Source organism: Doryrhamphus excisus, chromosome 22 (assembly GCF_030265055.1).
Source record: "Doryrhamphus excisus isolate RoL2022-K1 chromosome 22, RoL_Dexc_1.0, whole genome shotgun sequence".
In the NCBI taxonomy this organism is placed as follows: Eukaryota; Metazoa; Chordata; class Actinopteri; order Syngnathiformes; family Syngnathidae; genus Doryrhamphus; species Doryrhamphus excisus.
The window spans coordinates 5,462,146-5,482,500 of NC_080487.1; the positions used below are offsets into that span (position 1 = coordinate 5,462,146).

General features: G+C 39.7%; 1 protein-coding gene across 15 annotated transcripts in view; it reads left to right on the forward strand.

Moving 5' to 3' along the window:
* Positions 1-20,355, forward strand: part of rbfox3a (RNA binding fox-1 homolog 3a) — a 317,090-nt gene that overhangs the window by 294,120 nt on the left and 2,615 nt on the right. For 11 of the 15 annotated variants that reach the window (XM_058062399.1, XM_058062409.1, XM_058062407.1 and 8 more), the window contains 3 exons: positions 1,100-1,139; positions 1,259-1,323; positions 9,393-10,090. In XM_058062399.1, coding sequence (XP_057918382.1) covers positions 1,100-1,139; positions 1,259-1,323; positions 9,393-9,573 — 286 coding nt within the window. In that variant the 3' untranslated portion in view covers positions 9,574-10,090. Of the gene's footprint in view, positions 1-1,099; positions 1,140-1,258; positions 1,324-9,392; positions 10,091-12,351; positions 15,089-20,355 lie in introns of those variants that run through there. The other 4 variants (XM_058062406.1, XM_058062412.1, XM_058062413.1 and 1 more) reach the window with 2 other exon arrangements.

The following is a 20,355-nucleotide window of genomic DNA, read 5'->3' on the forward strand; positions in this document are numbered from 1 at the left end:
AAGAAATGCAGATGATGACAAGCAGCAGGCTGTGAACAAATAAAAGGTTCATGGTGTAAGATCGGACCCAGGATGCAAGAAAGAGGCTTGCGATTCGCATCGTGATCGTTAGCGTTGCAAAATCACTGTCTCCGTGACCCGGTGGGCCGACCAATAGAAAGTTAGTCAAAATCAAGTCGAAATTCTTTAACTATTACAGTTCTTTTTAGGGAAAAAAGGTGAAAAGGTCTAATCCAGGGGTGTCAAACTCAATTTACTTGGGGGCCACTGGAGCTAGGGTCTGGGTGAGACTGGGCCGCATCAGGTTTTCTAAAAAAAAAAACAAAAAACGCATTTATTAAAAACAGAAAAATTAATAAACTTTGCTTTGGTTCCGATTTTCTATAAGAAAAGCTCTGATAAAACATTCCACTGTTCTCAAATATATTCATTTTTATTTTTCTACACAAAATAAGATGAAAAATAAATAAACAAATCAAGACTAAAGAAAATCAATCAATCAGTAATAAATAAATATAATAATAATAATAAAACGGCAAATAATAAAAACCTAAGAAACCACATATAGTTGGTGGGTAGACAAATTATTTTTTTCAGATTAAAATGAACAAAGCATTATTAGAGCCCTGTAGACATGACAAAACACGACTATAGTCACATTTATACTCTTTTTATTTACAACATATTGCGCAATGGCAACGGGTCTTGAGACACATGCTAACTCGCAAACTAGAGAGCTAGCGACCTAAACGGTAGCCTTCAAGTTATTTCCTTTAAACTTAAAGAGCCAAAAACTTACCACTTCCACACGGATAGGGAGGATAACTATTAACAGTTATTTAACCTTTAACATGAACATTAATCAAATGTAATAATTTTTTCTGGGTACATGATAGCATACAGCATCCATATCAAACTTGCGCGGGCCGCACTGACATTAAACTTTCATATCAAGGCGGGGGCCTCAAACTAGTGTCCTGCGGGCCACACCGCGTGTTTGAGACCCGTGGTCTAATCTATTTAAGTACTTGTATTGTGTCTTTATTTCTAAACATATTTCATTTAAAACTTGCCTAATCTCTGGTTTTCCTGTCGGCAGTGTGGTCTACCAGGACGGCTTTTACGGGGCGGAAATCTATGTAAGTTTTGGTCTTAGTGTACCTTTTGAAATGAAATGTTTAGGGTGTTGAACCTTAACATATTTGTTTTCTTGTCTTCCAATTGGAAATGATTTCATTGCATTGTCTCTCTTGTTCAGGGCGGATATGCAGCTTACAGATACGCCCAGCCGGCTGCTACTGCTGCAGCTGCGTACAGCGACAGGTATGTTGGCTCCCATATTCCCTTTCTGCAGAAATTCCGTAGAAATTGCATGTGAATGCTGGAATTTTTAGGCTGAACTGAACTGCTTTATGAAAAATGGGAAATTGGGTGAGAAGTGGTTAGCGCCCAGACCTCACAGCTAGGAGACCAGGGTTCAATTCCACCCTCGGCCATCTCTGTGTGGAGTTTGCATGTTCTCCCCGTGCATGCGTGGGTTTTCTCCGGGCACTCCGGTTTCCTCCCACATTCCAAAAACATGCTAGGTTAATTGGCGACTCCAAATTGTCCATAGGTATGAATGTGAGTGTGAATGGTTGTTTGTCTATATGTGCCCTGTGATTGGCTGGCCACCAGTCCAGGGTGTCGCCCAAAGACAGCTGGGATAGGCTCCAGCACCCCCGCGACCCTTGTGAGGAAAAAGCGGTAGAAAATGAATGAATGAATGAATGAATGAAAGTTGGAATTTGTTTTGCTGCTGGAATGGTTTGAATGGATTGACAAATATGGGAAAATGCCGTTCATTTTAATAGAAATGTTTGGGAACGGAAATTCTGTGACTTTTTGGAATGACTTCAATATTTTTGAATGAGTGTTGGGAAGGTTTGTGGCTGACAAATGTGGAAGTCATAAGACCTCCCAAGATCAAAAGGGAATTTGTCTTACAGAATTTTTGGGAAGTTTTTGGGAAGAAAAAATTATTTTGGAAAATGTTGTCCCAATGTCCTCAATGAGATGAATGTTCTCATGTTGGTGGAATGCTTTGAATCGGTTGAGAAAGAAGATGTTTTGTCTCACAAAATTATTATTATTATGGACAATGTGTTTAGTCTCAAGTCAAGTCTCGAGTAAAGACGTCATGCTGGAAGACCCAAGTGGAGGTCGAGTCAAGTCTAAAGTCATACGGCTGAAGTTTACAAGTCCTTCCAAGTCATAAGGACTGTTTAGTTTCTCTCAGGTTCCAAGTCCTTGGTGATATTGTCAAGTCGGGTCCAAAGTCATTAAAATTGACTTGAGTCTGCACCTCTGTTAGAACATAGAAGGAAAAATTTTCCTAAGCCATGCAGGTCATTTTGTCTTTCTTATGGTGGACCAGTGAACACTGGCCTTATTAGTGAGGCTTGCAGTTATTTGGATGTTCTTGTGGGGTCTTTTGTGACCTCTTGGATAATCTTGGGGTCATTTTGGTTGGCCGGCCACTCCTGGAAAAGTTCAACAGTGTCCCGTTTTTTCGGCATTTGTGTACAATGGCTCTTACTGTGGTTGGCTGGGGTCCCAAAGATTTATAAATGGCTTTTACAGATAGATAAAACACATTGAATCTCAGTTAAGTTGTGTCTTAATGTGGGAGAGGGGGATCACTTTTTCTCACGGCGGCCATTTTCTATTTTGTGTTCAGCTATATTGTCATTGCAGAATCTTTAAATTTGTTTGATGATGTTAAACAGTCAAAAAAAAATAAAAAATGGCCGGGCCGGTGAGTGACAATCATGAAATAATTGGCCACCGCCGATAAACAACACGATGATGACTTCCTTCCATGCGTTGTAGTCAGCTAGCAGCTTTTGAGTTTGATGATCACAATAGAAGCAGGTTAGCAAATCTACCCTAAAAAACAACTTTGACACCTTTGAAAGCTGGAGCTACACCTCCAGGTAGTTGTCTTGACATGTGCGTGTGTGTGTTTAAGGATGCTCTGCCAGCTTATCCTCGGGAGATGGAGGATGTCAGGCTAGATAAGAAACATTCTCAGCAGTAAGGCGTCTGATAACGTACGATACAATCAAGGTGGAAGTGAGTGGCAGTCTCTGAAGAATTATGAAGACAACAGACTCGAGCGGGTGAGAGGGCACATCCCTCACCAAAGGACTAATTTAGTTTCCTTTCATTTTCTCTCCACTTACACGTTCCCTCTTTGTCTGTTTATTCTCCCTGACTCCTGTGTACGCTCTCTCGCTCTCTTTCTCTCTCTCGCTACTCTTGTATTCTATTCCAAGCGCTTGATTTAGAGGGAAGTCTAAGCACTGAGGCGGAATTGAGAGGAGATGGGTCAGCGGGTGGGAAGCAGTTTTATTTATTGTGGGATAAGAGTGGTCTTAAATAGAACGGATGGGGCTGTGAGTCTGTTCTTCTGCAGAGTCTCCAAGTGAGGCTAAACTGCAACTCTTTACACTTGAGACCGACCCTCACATTCCTTTTGTCCGTCTTCCATCATTGAAATTGCAGTCTCACCCAAACTTCACCCATAGCTGAAAACTAAATAACATCAGCCTCTTAAACCCTTGAGAGACTTGCTGGAGAAAAGCGTACCAAAGGAAGGAGATGTTCTCCACATGGCTACAAGGTCTACATGGATGATCTCGCCACCAAAGTCAAGATCAGACCTTGATGGTCACTGGAAATGAGAAAGTGCCTACCTTTGCTTCTGAATAAGAGTGAACGTGAGTTTCAGCCATAGAGGAATGATACTGTAGGATGTGATGGCTTTCCAGCTTTTATTTTGAAAGGTGACGTCTTGTAATGGTAATGGTTTAATTTCATTTGAACATGCATCAGATTACAATTGAGTGCATCCCATAATCAGTTCACAGTTCCACATGTCCAAAAGGAGTAGGAAGAAGCAAAGCTTATTAAATCCTACCCCTCCATCTGGTACTTTTACAATCAGTAACTGTTACATTTGTTCACTTTTTGCTTTCCATAATACAGTTTAGGGTTTTTTTGTTTTTTTTTTTGTTTTTTGTAGTTTTTTTTTAATAATGCACCTCGTACTAAATTAAATTAAATTAAATTAAATTAAATTAAATTAAATTAAATTAAATTAAATTAAATTAAATTAAATTAAATTAAATTAAATTAAATTAAATTAAATTAAATTAAATTACAAGGTGATATGAGCATCCAATGACATAATGGGTACCATAGTAAGTGTCAATATAGTGATATATATAGCACATCATGACTGGTTCAAGACTCTCCATCCTTGTATTTAGCAAACATCAACTGCTTGTGTTGTTTCTTGTTTCTTGATTGTTTCTATTTGGCTCATCGTTGTGCATTGTTTGAGGTCCATTCCATAGTTTGATTCCACATACTGAAATGCTATGGCTTTTTAACGTAGTCCTAGCATAGAAGTGTTTCAAATGTACTTCTTCCCTGAGATCATATTTCTCCTCTCTTGTAGAGAAGTATTGGATGACATTTTTAGCTAATTGGTTATTTTTATCCGTATTCATTATTTTAGCTGTTTGAAGATGAACTATATCAGCAAGTTGAAGTATTTATGATTTTAGAAATAAGGACTTAGTATGTTCTCTGTAGGCGGCATTATGAATTATCCTTACTGACTTTTTTTGCAGTACATTTAGCGAGTGAAGATTAGCCCATATTTCCACACAATAACTAAGATATGGTAGAACCAGAGAGCAAAAAGTAAGCCTGCCGGCATGCAGACCATGACAGAATTGGACTGATGACTTTGTGATTTATCATTTATTTATCACTTTTTGGCCCATCACATGAAATTGTTGTGTAATATCAGTGACACACAATCAGCAGATTAGTGTTGATGCTGAGGAGGATGTTTTCTCTGATTTATGAGCGGATTCTATTGATAGAGATTGCATATTTGGCAACATTCACACTGTTTCATCAAACAGGCTGAAGCATATTGATTCTACGTGAGTTATGACATTCTCATGGAGGTTCCTCATTGATTGAAGTCGCCATTATATGTGACTCCAAACACTGCCTCTGCTTCCTCCCCTTTTATGCTCGCGCTTCCCTTTTCTCTCTGTAGGTTCCTCACTTGAACACACAGTTTAACAAAAGGTAGTTTACCCACGCAAGTGCTTATCTTTGTCCTCCAGACATATTTCTGCTTCTTTTTAAATTTAGCAAACAAACAAGAGGGAAGAAGTAGGCAAAGGGGAATGAAAATAAAGCAGTCTGGTGGCATCAGAGAACGGGGGATGGAATGAGAAAAGAGATGGGCTTTGGGGGCGGGGATTAGTTCCAAGCCAGTGCTGGTGAATAGACTGGGGGGGGTGCGGTGGGGTGGGGGGGGTCTCAGGAGACAGACAAGGAGAAGTACTTGGAGTTGGCAAGAATGGCTAACCCAGAGGAGGTGAAGAAGAGCTGGCCACTGGAGAAAATGACTTCCTCTCTGCAAACTCCACACTTGGCCACACTGCTCTGTATTTCATCTCCAGTAGGTGTGGGACCCCCACGGGAGATTTCCGTGGAGGCTCATGTTATTACAATGCTTTTTTCCAAGCATAATAATGTCGTCCCACATTCGGTGATTATGTCATATGAGGAGCTCACCCAGAGCTAAATCCACTTTTGCTACTTTTGCTTTAAAAAAAAAATCCTGTTAGTTTATGCTCCTCTATATTCCGGTGTCATAGCCGCTACTTTTTTCTTAACCTTTGAACCCTGCCACTTATACAGGGGCGGCTAATTTATGATTAAATTCTAATGCTTTCCTTCAGCACTACTACTACTTGTGTAAATACTGGCGAGTCAGTCTAGTGCGACCTTAAGGTGAACATGTTGCATCTAAGAGAGGAGAAATATGTTTAATTTAATTTATTTATTTTTATTTTTATTTTTATTTTTATTTTTATTTTTATTTTTATTTTTATTTTTATTTTTATTTTTATTTTTATTTTTATTTTTATTTTTATTTTTATTTTTATTTTTATTTTTATTTTTATTTTTATTTTTATTTTTATTTTTATTTTATTTAAAAAAAAAACCTAAACTATATTAGGAAAGCAGGAAGTGAACAAATGTAACAGTTACTGATTGTAAAAGTACCAGATGGAGGGGTAGGATTTAATAAGCTTTGCTTCTTCCTACTCCTTTTGGACATGTGGAACTGTGAACTGATTATGGGATGCACTCAATTGTAATCTGATGCATGTTCAAATGAAATAAAACCATTACCATAAATTTAGGGGGCTAAGCTTGAACACTGGAATTTATGGTAGGGTTTGATTATTATTATGTCATTTGAATGTTTCACTTAAATGGATTTAGAAGCTTTTGAACCAAATATGGATTCATTCCCCAGATTTGGATTGACTGTACACTTCAGCTAGCGGTATGAAAATGTAGCTCATTGACCATTTTACCATAAATCATACCTATGGCCTCAATATTCCGGTTATATTACACAGACGTACGTTTGTACATTCATGTTATACTACACTTCTTACTGTCACACACTTGTCACATACACGTATGAGGTGCATTATTTAAAAAAAAAACGGTATTATGGAAAGCAGGAAGTGAACAAATGTAACAGTTACTGATTGTAAAAGTACCAGATGGAGGGGTAGGATTTAATAAGCTTTGCTTCTTCCTACTCCTTTTGGACATGTGGAACTGTGAACTGATTATGGGATGCACTCAATTGTAATCTGATGCATGTTCAAATGAAATTAAACCATTACCATTACTTCTTTACTGCACTGTACTGTACTGTACTGTACAACACGTTCACTGCGTTACAAGTCGCAAGTCAAGTCCAAGTCAAGTCTCAAGTCAAAGGCTTGAAAATTGAGTCGTGAGTCATGACCTTCTTGGAGAATACAGATTATTATTATTTTCGCTAGCATGTTGATGCCACCACTGTTGCCAACTCCTGGTTAAGAAACGTGCATATGATGCATATTATTTGTCTTACATGACGTGGTGAGACGCTTTAGGGAAAGGCCTAACCTCCTAAGAGACAAAACAGTGAGTAAAAAAAAAAAAAGCCTTACTTATCTTTAGAATTACTAATAAACTTGATTCTTGGTTTGTTCATTAAAAATTGGCCATCACTTCACTTCACCACAAGATTCCCAGCATGCCTTGCGGCGGGTGTATTTTAGTCATGGGAATTATGCATTGATGTGTTTGTATGCCCGCATGGTGCGAGTAGCATCGTGTGCGTTGACGTGTTGACGTGTTGCGGTACATTCATTTTAATCTCGTGGCGGCAAATTAACATATATGGACTACACTGCAATGCACCGGAGTCCCGGTGTCACAGTCTCTCATGCTTAATCCGTTATTTTTAAATATATGTTTAATTAAATTAACTCAAAGTAATTGACATGCAACATACCGCAGGCAGTAATCCATCACAGGAATACCTAGTTTCTGCTGCTCTGGGCCAAGTGTAATCATCCTGCCATATGGAGTTGGCTCTGTGTACCTAGAGGGAACAAATAGGCCGAAACACACACACACACACACACACTCACACACAGTCCTTTTGGGAGATGATGTAGCCTTGTTTTGTAGTGTCAAATGAACCCGTACGAAGCCATAGTGAGAAATGTGCGAGAATGTTTCCTATTCAGCTTCGTGTTTGACTTCCACTCATAGTTTCTACAAGACGTGTAGGAAACAATTTAGAGGGGTTGTCATGTGACTATCCCAGACAAGGTGCGAGTCTGACTGCACAAGAGCTGTTACAAGAAGTGTGGATATGTCACAGCACCGAGAGCTGTTACAGGAAGTGTGGATATGTCACAGCACCGAGAGCTGTTACAGGAAGTGTGATATTGTCACAGCACCGAGAGCTGTTACAGGAAGTGTGGATATGTCACAGCACCGAGAGCTGTTACAGGAAGTGTGGTATTGTCACAGCACCGAGAGCTGTTACAGGAAGTGTGGATATGTCACAGCACCAAGAGCTGTTACAGGAAGTGTGGTATTGTCACAGCACCGAGAGCTGTTACAGGAAGTGTGGTATTGTCACAGCACCAAGAGCTGTTACAGGAAGTGTGGATATGTCACAGCACGAGAGCTGTTACAGGAAGTGTGGTGTTGTCACAGCACCAGGAGATGTTACGGGAAGTGTGGATATGTCACAGCACCAAGAGCTGTTACAGGAAGTGTGGATATGTCACAGCACCGAGAGCTGTTACAGGAAGTGTGGATATGTCACAGCACCGAGAGCTGTTACAGGAAGTGTGGATATGTCACAGCACAGAGAGCTGTTACAAGAAGTGTGGATATGTCACAGCACCGAGAGCTGTTACAAGAAGTGTGGATATGTCACAGCACCAAGAGCTGTTACAGGAAGTACGAATATGTCACAGCACAGAGAGCTGTTACAGGAAGTGTGGATATGTCACAGCACCGAGACCTGTTACGGGAAGTGCGAATATGTCACAGCACCGAGAGCTGTTACAGGAAGTGTGGATATGTCACAGCACCGAGAGCTGTTACAGGAAGTGTGGATATGTCACAGCACCGGGAGCTGTTACAGCAAGTGTGGATATGTCACAGCACCGAGAGCTGTTACAGGAAGTGTGGATATGTCACAGCACCGAGAGCTGTTACAGGAAGTGTAGATATGTCACAGCACCAAGAGCTGTTACAGGAAGTGTGGTATTGTCACAGCACCGAGAGCTGTTACAGGAAGTGTGGTATTGTCACAGCACCGAGAGCTGTTACAGCAAGTGTGGATATGTCACAGCACCGAGAGCTGTTACAGGAAGTGTGGTATTGTCAAAGCACCAGGAGATGTTACAGGAAGTGTGGATATGTCACAGCACCGAGAGCTGTTACAGGAAGTGTGGTATTGTCACAGCACCTAGAGATGTTACAGGAAGTGTGGTATTGTCACAGCACCAAGAGCTGTTACAGGAAGTGTGGATATGTCACAGCACCGAGAGCTGTTACAGGAAGTGTGGATATGTCACAGCACCTAGAGCTGTTACAGGAAGTGTGGATATGTCACAGCACCAAGAGTTGTTACAGGAGGTGTGGTATTGTCACAGCACCAAGAGCTGTTACAGGAAGTACGGATATTTCAGTGTCATCACTAAGCGTAGCTAGTGGCCATCAAACATGCAGCAAGGACGTAGCGGCACAGAGAGAAGAACCATAAGGAGTTGTCTGGCGCCTTGCTGGTGTGGACGCAGGGTGTGAGTCGTAACGGTGATGATTGCCACCGGGGGCCAGCCGTCTCGCTGCTCCGCCCCAGCTGCCTGCAAAAAAAAAAAAAAAAAAAAAAAAGTGTAATGAAGCAACTGTATGCATTGTAAATGTGTTTTCTTTCCCCGTAGCTATGGCCGAGTCTATGCAACAGCAGACCCATATCACCACACAATCGGTCCTGCCGCCACGTACAGCGTGGGCACCATGGTGAGTGTCTTCCCTCTTTCTTGGCTTGAATATGTGGATGCGCTTCGTCAGCTAGCACATGACGCAGCATCCAAGTGGATGCCGATGCTGGGAACACAATAGAACACAATAGATTGGTATTGGTGTTACGTCATACGTATGAAATGGTTCCCATTGCCACTTCAGTAAATGAATGAGGGAAGCTGCTGCACTCTCTCACTCCCCCCAAATCAAGCCTTCTTGCTTGAATGACACTTGGAATTCCTCCTCATGCATCTCATGCAAGGGAGAGAGAGAGTCAAACGATTAATGTTTGTTTTTAGCTAGCTTTGCAGCTAACATCAAAGATGAAAATGATTTCAACAAAGTATCATTTTATTGATTTATCCACACGAACATGGTCCACGTATCGTTCCTGCAGGGAGAAATGGCGTAGAATGTTCATTTCATCTTGGGCTCCTCAAAAGCAAAACATGTGTGGTGATGGCGAATGCCAGCCCCCCGACACCCCCGCTGCCCCCCCCCCACCCCCACTCCCCCATAGTGTAGCTGCTAGCTAAAAGCCTTCATTAATTACCACCATTATTTCCTCTTCATTTACTTAATTGAAACAGTGGCCTGTGTTTTTCTCCTTATTACTTTCAACTTTCTCTTTTTTCTTTCAATTACTCTTCCCTTTTTCCCCCAGCATCCTCCCACATGCAATTCAAACCCTCGATACAAATTTGCATAGCAATTTGAAAAGCAGGAAAAGCCCCTCTAATTATGAATATTTCACCAGGACGGCACCCCGCATGGACAAAACTCAATTGGAATTTTAAATCAACTAGCAAGGGGTGTCCAAAACCTGGAAATCCAAAATGGAAGGATGTAGGTGGGGGCACGCTGAGACCAATCCAATGTACAGTGCTTAAAAAAAGAAAGAACCCCTGAAATAGATATAAAATGTTCAACAAAGACGCAGTAATGAGTAGCTTTTTACAATGTCCTGGGGGCCGGTACACATACAGCCACGGGCCACACTTTGGACACCCTTCCCTGCTGCAGGGGGCAAACTTAGACCATCCAGAATGCTGTTTGGCCGCTCCATGCTCCATACCAATCATAGCTAATAATAACAATAATAGTAGTAATAATAATAATAATAATAATAATAATAATAATAATAATAATAATAGGCCGATATGTGCCCTGTGATTGGCTGGCCACCAGTCCAGGGTGTACCCCGCCTCTCGCCCGAAGACAGCTGGGATAGGCTCCAGCACCCCCGCGACCCTCGTGAGGAAAAAGCGGTATAAAATGAATGAATGAATGAATGAATGAATGAATGAATAATAATAATAATAATAATAATAATAATAATAATAATAATAATAATAATAATAATAATAATAATAGGCCGAGTCATTAGGGATGAATGTGAGTGTGAATGGTTGTTTGTCTATATGTGTCCTGTGATTGGCTGGCCACCAGTCCAGGTTGTACCCCGCCTCTCGCCCGAAGACAGCTGGGATAGGCTCCAGCACCCCCGCAGCCCTTGTGAGGAAAAGCGGTAGAAAATGAATGACTGATGATAATAATAATAATAATAATAATAATAATAATAATAATAATAATAATAATAATAATAATAATAATAATAATAATAATAATAATAATAATAATAATAATAATAATAATAATAATAATAATAATAATGCACGGCAGTTGAGTGGTTAGCATGCAGACCTCACAGCTAGGAGACCGGGATTCAATTCCACCCTCCCCTCCATCTAATAATAATAATTATTATTATAATAATAATAATATAATAATGATGATAATGATAATAATAATAATAATAGGCCGAGTTGTTAGGTATGAATGTGAGTGTGAATGGTTGTTTGTCTATATGCGCCCTGTGATTGGCTGGCCACCAGTCCAGGGTGTACCCCGCCTCTCGCCCGAAGACAGCTGGGGTAGTCTCCAGCACCCCCACGACATAATAATAACTAATAACTAATATGCTACGCAGGGAAGCATAAGGATCATTTATACGATGTCTGGTCAGGAAATTACCTCAAATTGGCTTTGAAAAGCAAAACGCAGGAAAAGTACATGATATGAATATACATTTTAGTGTATGATATATTAATAATAATTAATATGAATTAGCGACAGTCTAATGGTGAGCTACATTGGGTTGGTTTTAGCATCTTTAATGTACAAAATGTGTGAAAACGGAACCCCGCATCCTTCCATTTTGGGGTGGGGGGGTTGTTTTGTTTAGTATTGATTGCTTTGGAAGCCCGTTTCTGCTACTGAGAAAGGAAATCAGCCAATGGTAAGTCATACCTACGAGACAAAAAGTTGGAATTATGAGAAATAAGTCACGTCATCATCACATAATTAGGACTTTTTATCATCTTAGTTCAGAATTTGGACTTTTTAACTCATCTCATAATTATGTCAAAATTTCAACTTATGGAATCTCTTAATTTTGATTCTCACATCATTGATTTTCTTGTCTCATAATTTAATTAGGACTTTCTTACATCATAATTATTTCATTTCCCCTCATTTTTGACTTTCTGTAATCATAATCAAGATTTTTTTCCTGTCATAATTTCAACTTTTCATCTCTACGATGACTTACTTTCAGTCGAGGAAGGGGGCTTCCTTTGTGCAGCACAAAGCTGCATAAGGCCCATTTTCGGACATTGAAAGCATCACCATGCCTTCTGGGTAGAAAATGAGGTTGCCAGGAAGTAGTCAGGCGAGGAGGAAAAAGGGAGGAATCTTTTCTTTAAAAAAAAAAAAAAAAAAAAGAGACTGTGATATCCAATCATCTAGAAATACAAAGCAAGAGTTGCACACTGGGTACTGATTGGAGCTTTTTTTTTTTCATCTTTGATGTTGCAGGCTAGCCTTTACAGAGGAGGGTGCAGTCGCTTCACTCCCTACTAGAAAGGAGGGAGCCACGCCCCCTTTCCTTCCCCAGCAAAACAAACACAAATAAAAGTCCCGGCAAATGAAATCCCTTAGAACAAAAAAAACAGCATCATCTTCTCCAGGAACAATAAACATGCGATGCTTCCATTGCGGAGCTCATGTCACTGATGTGTGTTGATATGTGAAAGTCGGTAAGAAGGTACGAGTCTCCCAACTTGTCGACCGGTCAAAGGAGCTCCATCCTTTGGATGTTTTAATTGCACTTCATTCCTCCAAACCCGTTCCCCTTGGATGCAAGCAGGAGTAACAAACCACCAGATGGGATTTACATGAATTAGATGAACCACAGCAGCATTTGGCCGAGCTCGGCGTCTGACTCGCTATATAATAGGACTTCCAATTATTCAGCCCAAAGAAGGTGAAACGGCGACAAAATGCTTAGCGTCAAGTGATGCATAAGAGAGGCGAGGCGAGGGCGCGGCGAGAGGAATAGAGTGATCTATTACCGCATCTGAATGCAGCAGGAAGTGATGTGTACAGAAAGCCGCTGGGAAATGGCTAGCGAGCCAATTGATTGTTGGCGCATTGCCAGAGTCAGGAGATATCGTATTACTGCTGAACCGCTTTAAAGGGAAAAACACATTATCGTCCTCCCACACCCCACCCACACCCACCCACCCACCCCCCATTGGGGAAAACCAGGGCGGGACTATGGATTCAAGATGTCTGCACAGGTTGCAGTTTTCTTTCCATCACATTCCAACGTGTGTGGTTTGTACAAGTACCTTCAAGTACATGCATGAGTACACACAAAGTAAATACGTAGAACGTCAACATGAGCCAATCGGATTGGATCTCTGTCTTGCAAAGATGTCATTCCAACAGTAGGTGGCAGTATTGAACAAAAGCCACGCATCATAAAGTATTCCTCATTTTTTTGATGATGATTTGGGTACGGTGGAATACCGACTTCTCACATGGTCGACGAAGCGAGGGATGTCATCATGCGTCTCCTCAGTCAACCAACGCCGGGTAGCCAAGCCGTTCATTCATCGTAGAGCAGGGGTGTCCCAAATGTCCAAATGTGGGACTGCAAAAGGAAAAAGACCTCAAGGAGTAAGATTCTGACAAAGAAAACATTGAATCGAGTTTAAATGGGTGTAAGTCGCTACTTTCAACCCCGCGGCTTGTAGTACAGTAAACCTCGGATATATCGGATTCAATTGTTCCCACTGGTTTCGTCCGATATAAGCGAAATCCGTTATATGCGTATACCGGAAAATGTCCGTTTTACGCATATATCGGATTTATATCCGGTATATGCGTAAATCAGATTTTATCCGTTATAAAAAGGCACTTCCTTGACTATGTTTCCAATGTACCTGGACGCGCAGGCAACGCTGCAAACGCTGCAAATGACGTCGTATAGCGGCCTGTCACGATTCGGCGAATCGGAGCGCCACGATGCGGCCATCCGATATATGCGAGGGAAATTTAATGGAAATGCATTGGAACGGGACTGGAGATTTTGTCCGAAATAGGCGAAATCCGTTATAAAAAATCCGATATATGCAATGAATTTTTATTGGAAATGCATTACAGAAAAATTGGTTCTTTTTTATCTGTCCGTTGTGAGCGAATTTCCGATATATCCGAGTCCGATATATCCGAGGTTTACTGTACATTGGTTCAGCTAATACGTAGTTATTCTCTCATCTCGTATACTTGATCATTTAAACAGGTATTTTGGAAAATGCATTACCAACAAAGTCCATAATGGCAAAAACCATCTGCTAACAAACGCAACTTTACTAACCCTGAACCGGGCATGCATCTGCACATAGACGTTTTGCAACAAGCACAGTTTCTACTGAAATAAACACCGGAATAAACACCGGAATTTACAATGTGCGAATAAAGTTACATTCAAAAACAAACGAGAAATGGAAAAGATTCAAGTTCAAATAGGAGAATAAATTATATGTCAGTTTTAAATAAAGTTAAAAATATTGACAAAACAGTAAAATTGTAAAAAGAGCAAACAGTGATGCTTTTTCGTCCAAGCTGACAAAGCTGAGATGAAATAAAATGAATATAACGTATATTTAGCATATCTAGCATATCTACGGTACACGTATTGCTTTACCAAATATCAATAGGAAAACACTTGCTAGGTGTTTGGACCCCCCTGTTACCCAGTATGTACAGTATATATTAGTTACTATGTCCAGTCTGTGTACGAGTGGCCTAATTGTGGTCGAAGAAAGAAGATGCCCTGTAGATGTCGTCATGAAAAAAAAGAAAAGCTCAAAATGTGTTTATTATTGAAGTTGTTATTTTTAATCCGTACCATGTATCCCATAACAACACGGGGTAGTATCAACTAATCCGCATACACTTTTGCACATGCTAACTCACCGTAATCCCGATTGTTTGCAGTCGCCCCTCGCTACATTGCGCTTCGAGATTCACGGCTTAATTCTATCGCGTTTTTTCCAATATATATGAATGAATAAGTCATTCATTCATTTTCTACCGCTTATTCTCATGAGGGTAGAGTGGGGTGCTGGAGCCTATCCCAGCTGTCTTCGGGTGAGAGGTGGGGTACACGGCGAGGTACACCCTGGACTGGTCGCCAGCCAATCACAGGGCACATATAGACAAACAACCATTCACACTCACATTCATACCTATGGACAATTAGGAGTGGCCAATTTTTATTTTTATTTTTATTTTTATTTTTATTTTTATTTTTATTTTTATTTTTATTTTTATTTTTATTTTTATTTTTATTTTTATTTTTATTTTTATTTTTATTTTTATTTTTATTTTTATTTTTATTTTTATTTTTATTTTTATTTTTATTTTTATTTTTATTTTTATTTTTATTTTTATTTTTATTATATATTTTTTTTATTTATTTGTTTTTATTATTATTAGATGGAGGGGAGGGTGGAATTGAACCCTGGTCTCCTAGCTGTGAGGTCTGCACGCTAACCACTCGTCCGCCGTGCAGCCATGTATAAGTCATTCTTAGCCAAAACATATAAGCAACTACATGAATATAGCATATATAATATAATATAGTAGTAATATATATATAATATATATAACATAGTAGTAATATATATATAATAACATATAAGCAACTAGAATGCAACTCTAAAATGCCCTTGATTGGCATCCCGCATTGGTAGAAATGATGAATGACGCTGGCCAAAAATGTTGGCATTGGGTGAGTTTATTGGCTTGTACTCGCTTTAGGAAGCTCATAGAGACCATAAGACACACCTAGGATGTCTTTCACCAGTAAATAGCATCTGTGCTTCTGTGCTCGCCGCCTCGGATGGGATCGTAAAGACAGGAGTCAGTAGCGCAGGAAGAGAAGGGAGTATAAAGAGCGGCAGTAACCCAGGCAATTTTCACTGCAGATTAGAGATAAGAGAGTTCAGTCAATAAGCACTGATCTCATTTGAAGATATACCAGACGGGCTAGACTCACACAAACAGGCGCAAATTCACTCTATGACCGTCTTTGGGCTGTTCTCCCTGTGCTGCTTCCCAAATGTCCAGTAGGGATTGAAGAAATCCCTTTTTCCGTACTTTAACACCAGCACAAATAAAGCATCTCTTAACATCAGCCTGTGGTCAAGCCACGCCTGTGCCTGGTTGTTGCGGCAAGTGCAAATCGTGCTACTGTAGACTGTACTGATCGCTGTGTCAGCACCATCACATCCATTCAAACATTCCCAAAATTCCAGTTTCCGATACACTACTTTTCTTTCGTCTTCAGACTTTGTACTACAGTCCCTCATGTGATATTTTTAAGTTACACAATCACCGCTTTCTTCTTGACTACAGCCTGTTATTACTACACAAATATGCATATTTAAGCACATTGTACATTCACACAAATAATTATAATAATAATATTACATTTTATTTGTATAGCGCTTTTCAAAATACTCAAACAAACAAACAGTAATTCATCAATGATTGTACTTTTATGGTTGACTTGAAGGACATCATCAGTATTCTGGTCTCGTGACATCAGGCATTACCTTCACACAGTTGAAAAAGACTTATCCTCCCGTTATGTGTGGAAGTGGTACTTTTTTGGCTTCTGATTTTGTCATCCTTCCCCACTCAGGTTCAAACCCTTTCTTAAGTCAAACCCTTTCTTAAACCAGGGACGACTGCATAACACATTGAGACCACCGTTCTTCAACTTCAACTTGTCAATGTAGTATTCTGCACACTGTGGAACATTTTGAACATATATTCTAGGGGGTGTCACCATATACGCTGATGATGATGCAAAAGTGGCAATGGCAACAGGAAACGACCACAACAACCAACCTGTCGATACGTAGCTAAGTCACGGGCGCCCTCCCAATCCGACGATTTACCTTACTTAAGATTCCATAGAGTGGATGGTGGTCACCTTTTGTCCATGCACATGAATAACATGATTATTTATTATTATTTATTATTATTTATTATTATTTATTATTATTTATTATTATTTTTTATTATTTTTTATTCTTTTTTATTATTTTTTATTATTTTTTATTAATTTATTATTATTTTTATAATTTTTTTTATTATTTTTTTTTTATATTTTTTTCCATGGCTGTTTCATGCACTTTACCGCCTATTGACTAAGATTCTTTTCTACTATTTAAAATAGGTCATTTGTAAATATAATACACTATCCATAAGTATTCATTGTATAATTATCTTCTCCTTAGCGTCTTGTGGGGGGTTATTATGTATGTTTTTGGTTGATATGATTCTGTCATTTTAATTTTTTACAAATATGTATTATTGTTATTTACGTATTCGGCCACGTTGAAAGAAATCTGAGAGCAATCGAGAATAAAGTGATAGATTCACCAGAATAAAGTCGTCAGTTGTTGTCTTTTGGAGGAAAAGAAGTACTATTCCAAGAATAAAGAAGTACATGAAGGAGAATAACGTGGTAATATTCCGTATGAGAAGGAAATAGAGCATAAGTCATATTATAAGCTTTTATTTATAATGTGGCAGCAAAATAGAGCAGTTGCACATTTAGCATTTTGATTAGCATGTCTAGCCTTTCTTAGTTCCGCCTTCCTTACCCCCCGAACCCCTCACAGGCCCAAGCCCAGCGGCCACGTACGCCCCTTCGTTTCATAGCTGTCTCAGCCAATGCCTGTCATAAAGTAACAAGTTTTTTCTCATGCATTTATTACTTTATTCTTGACATTTCAGATTATTTTAACACAGGCACTGCCTGAGACGGCTATGAAAATGGGGACTCACTGCATGTGACCTTTGGTCTTGGGTAATATAATTATGACTTTTTTATTTTTTTAAATGTACAACTTTATTCTCAAAATTCAGATTTCTTTTTAATGCGGCCCTGATTGATGATTAATGATGATTAATTATGACTAACGATTGTCATTATGAATGGGACCCGTGTTTTGTATACTATGTGTGTATTATATGTCCAGACTGCCGTAGAATGAATTATTCATATGCATTAAAAGTGATAATGCCATTGAGGTGTATGAATGCTTCTTACCCAAAGAGACAACCGAGGCGTGCGTCACTTTGGTTGGCGTTAGTCATCGATATTGAGGTACTCGACGTACAGTAAAAGTGTTGACCCCCCCCACCTCCCCCAGTCAGACCTGCATAGGCACTCTTCCTAAGCGCCACCTCTTGAAAGGTGACCTTTGAAATCAGTTGTATCATACCCTTAAACGTATAAATAAAAACGTGTGCTCACTGTTTCTCGCACCTTTTGTCATCAATTTGGTGAACCTTCTTGTGATGTGGAACACAAAGCCACAAAGACTTCCCTCTATGGGATTTGTGGGGGGGACCAAAGAATTCTGAACAGAGCAGGAAGGATCCACATGGGAGCTCATTTAAAAAGCAACATATTTTTCATAAAGCCTTGCTCTCGGACTCGCAGCAATTTCAAAGAGAAGCAAAGTAAAAGTAAGTACAGATGAACGACACGGATGAACTTCATAAACATGTTGGTTATTTGTGGTCTCCATGTTTTCATACTGTGGCTTCATGGTCAATGTGAAAAGATAATGAGATCATAATGGTCATGTGAGAACGTTGAAGAGCATTGCACTTGTTATTCTGTACCCCAGCGCTCCAAATCCCACGCTCCCTCAGGACACCGTAGCAAGGTATTGACTTACGCCCAAAGATTCCACGTTTCCTGTGCCAACATTAGCATTGAAAATAAATGGAATGAGTGCAAAGGTCCACATGGTCAGCATTCCAACATATAAACCTTCAGCACACCACCGATACCCCACACGTCCAAAAGTTCTAATTCTCCCCACATCTTCTTTCCATAATCAGATTCCCATCTCACTGATTCAAAACATTCAGACCATTCTTGACTGACTTCCCAAAATCCCACTTTTTTCCAAGCCTAAATTCTTTTGATCCTGGAAATTCCTACTACCGTCACATACATCTCAACCCGTTCAGAGCATTCCATCATCAAAAAATGCATCCTATTCGGGACGTCCAGGCTGGCGATAGGTGGTTCAACAGGTAGAGTTAAATCTTGATCCCCGATTCATCCATCCCAGGAATGTCATCCAATACTTCTCTACAAGAGAGGAGAAATATGATCTCAGGGAAGAAGTACATTTGAAACACTTCTATGCTAGGACTACGTTAAAAAGCCATAGCATTTCAGTATGTGGAATCAAACTATGGAATGGATTGAGTAAGGACCTCAAACAATGCACAACGATGAGCCAATTCAAGAAACAATACAAGCAGTTGATGTTTGCTAAATACAAGGATGAAGAGTCTTGAACCAGTCATGATGTGCTATATATATCACTATATTGACACTTACTATGGTACCCATTATGTCATTGGATGCTCATATCACCTCCTACTTCGGTACGGGACAAAAAATAATAAATTAAAAAATTAAAATTAAAATTAAAATTAAAATTAAAATTAAAATTAAAATTAAAATTAAAATTAAAATTAAAATTAAAATTAAAATTAAAATTAAAATTAAAATTAAAATTACATTAGGAAAGCAGAAAGTGAATGAAAAAATTTAAAATTTAGAATTTAAAATTTAAAATTTAAAATTTAAAATTTAAAATTTAAAATTTAAAATCAAAAATCAAAAATCAAAAATCAAAAATCAAAAATCAAAAATCAAAAATCAAAAATTTAAAATTTAAAATTTAAACTATATAATTGAAAGCAGGAAGTGAACAAATGTAACAGTTAAACTAATTAACAGTTTAATGATTTTATTCTATTGGCCGAACCATCAGGTACTAAGGTTGTATCCATGATGTTTATATGCTGTCAACTGTGGAAATAAAAATATCCCTTTTCTTACCAGAGACACCTCAGGTTGTCGCTTCTTCTTCAATGGTCTCACCTCTCAGGTTCTTCGTCTCCATCGTTCTATGCGGACTCTATGCGAAAGTTCCCACACACCTCAGTCAGATCCAAGCATGTGTGCAGAAGCACACGGGAAACCCGCTGGGATTTTTGGTGGATTCGCACAGACTTCTGAAGTCATTAAGTTTGGATGACACGTTTTGTCACATTGCTTCAAATCTCATCCTTGATCAGGCATCTGCAAACGTTCTAGTATACCTGAGCCCCAGCGGTGGGTTTGGAGCGCCACCCTTGCCCTCCAGCCTTCGCCGCTCCCCGCTTCCTTTTTCCCCCCCTCTGGGGCCTCTTCTCTGCAGCATCGCCGGCGATGAAGCGAGTCTCGGAGGGTGCGAGACTGTTAAGCTGAGACAAGAGGAGGCGGTTATCGGCCGTGATTGGCGACACGCTGGCACAGCTCCATGGGTCCTGTCTCACTGCCGGTCATGCACGGGGGGGGGGGGGGGGGGGGGGCTGAGCAACTACAAAGCGCTGCTGGATTTACAGTGAGATCCGAGCTCACCTCGCCATGCACTATTGTCA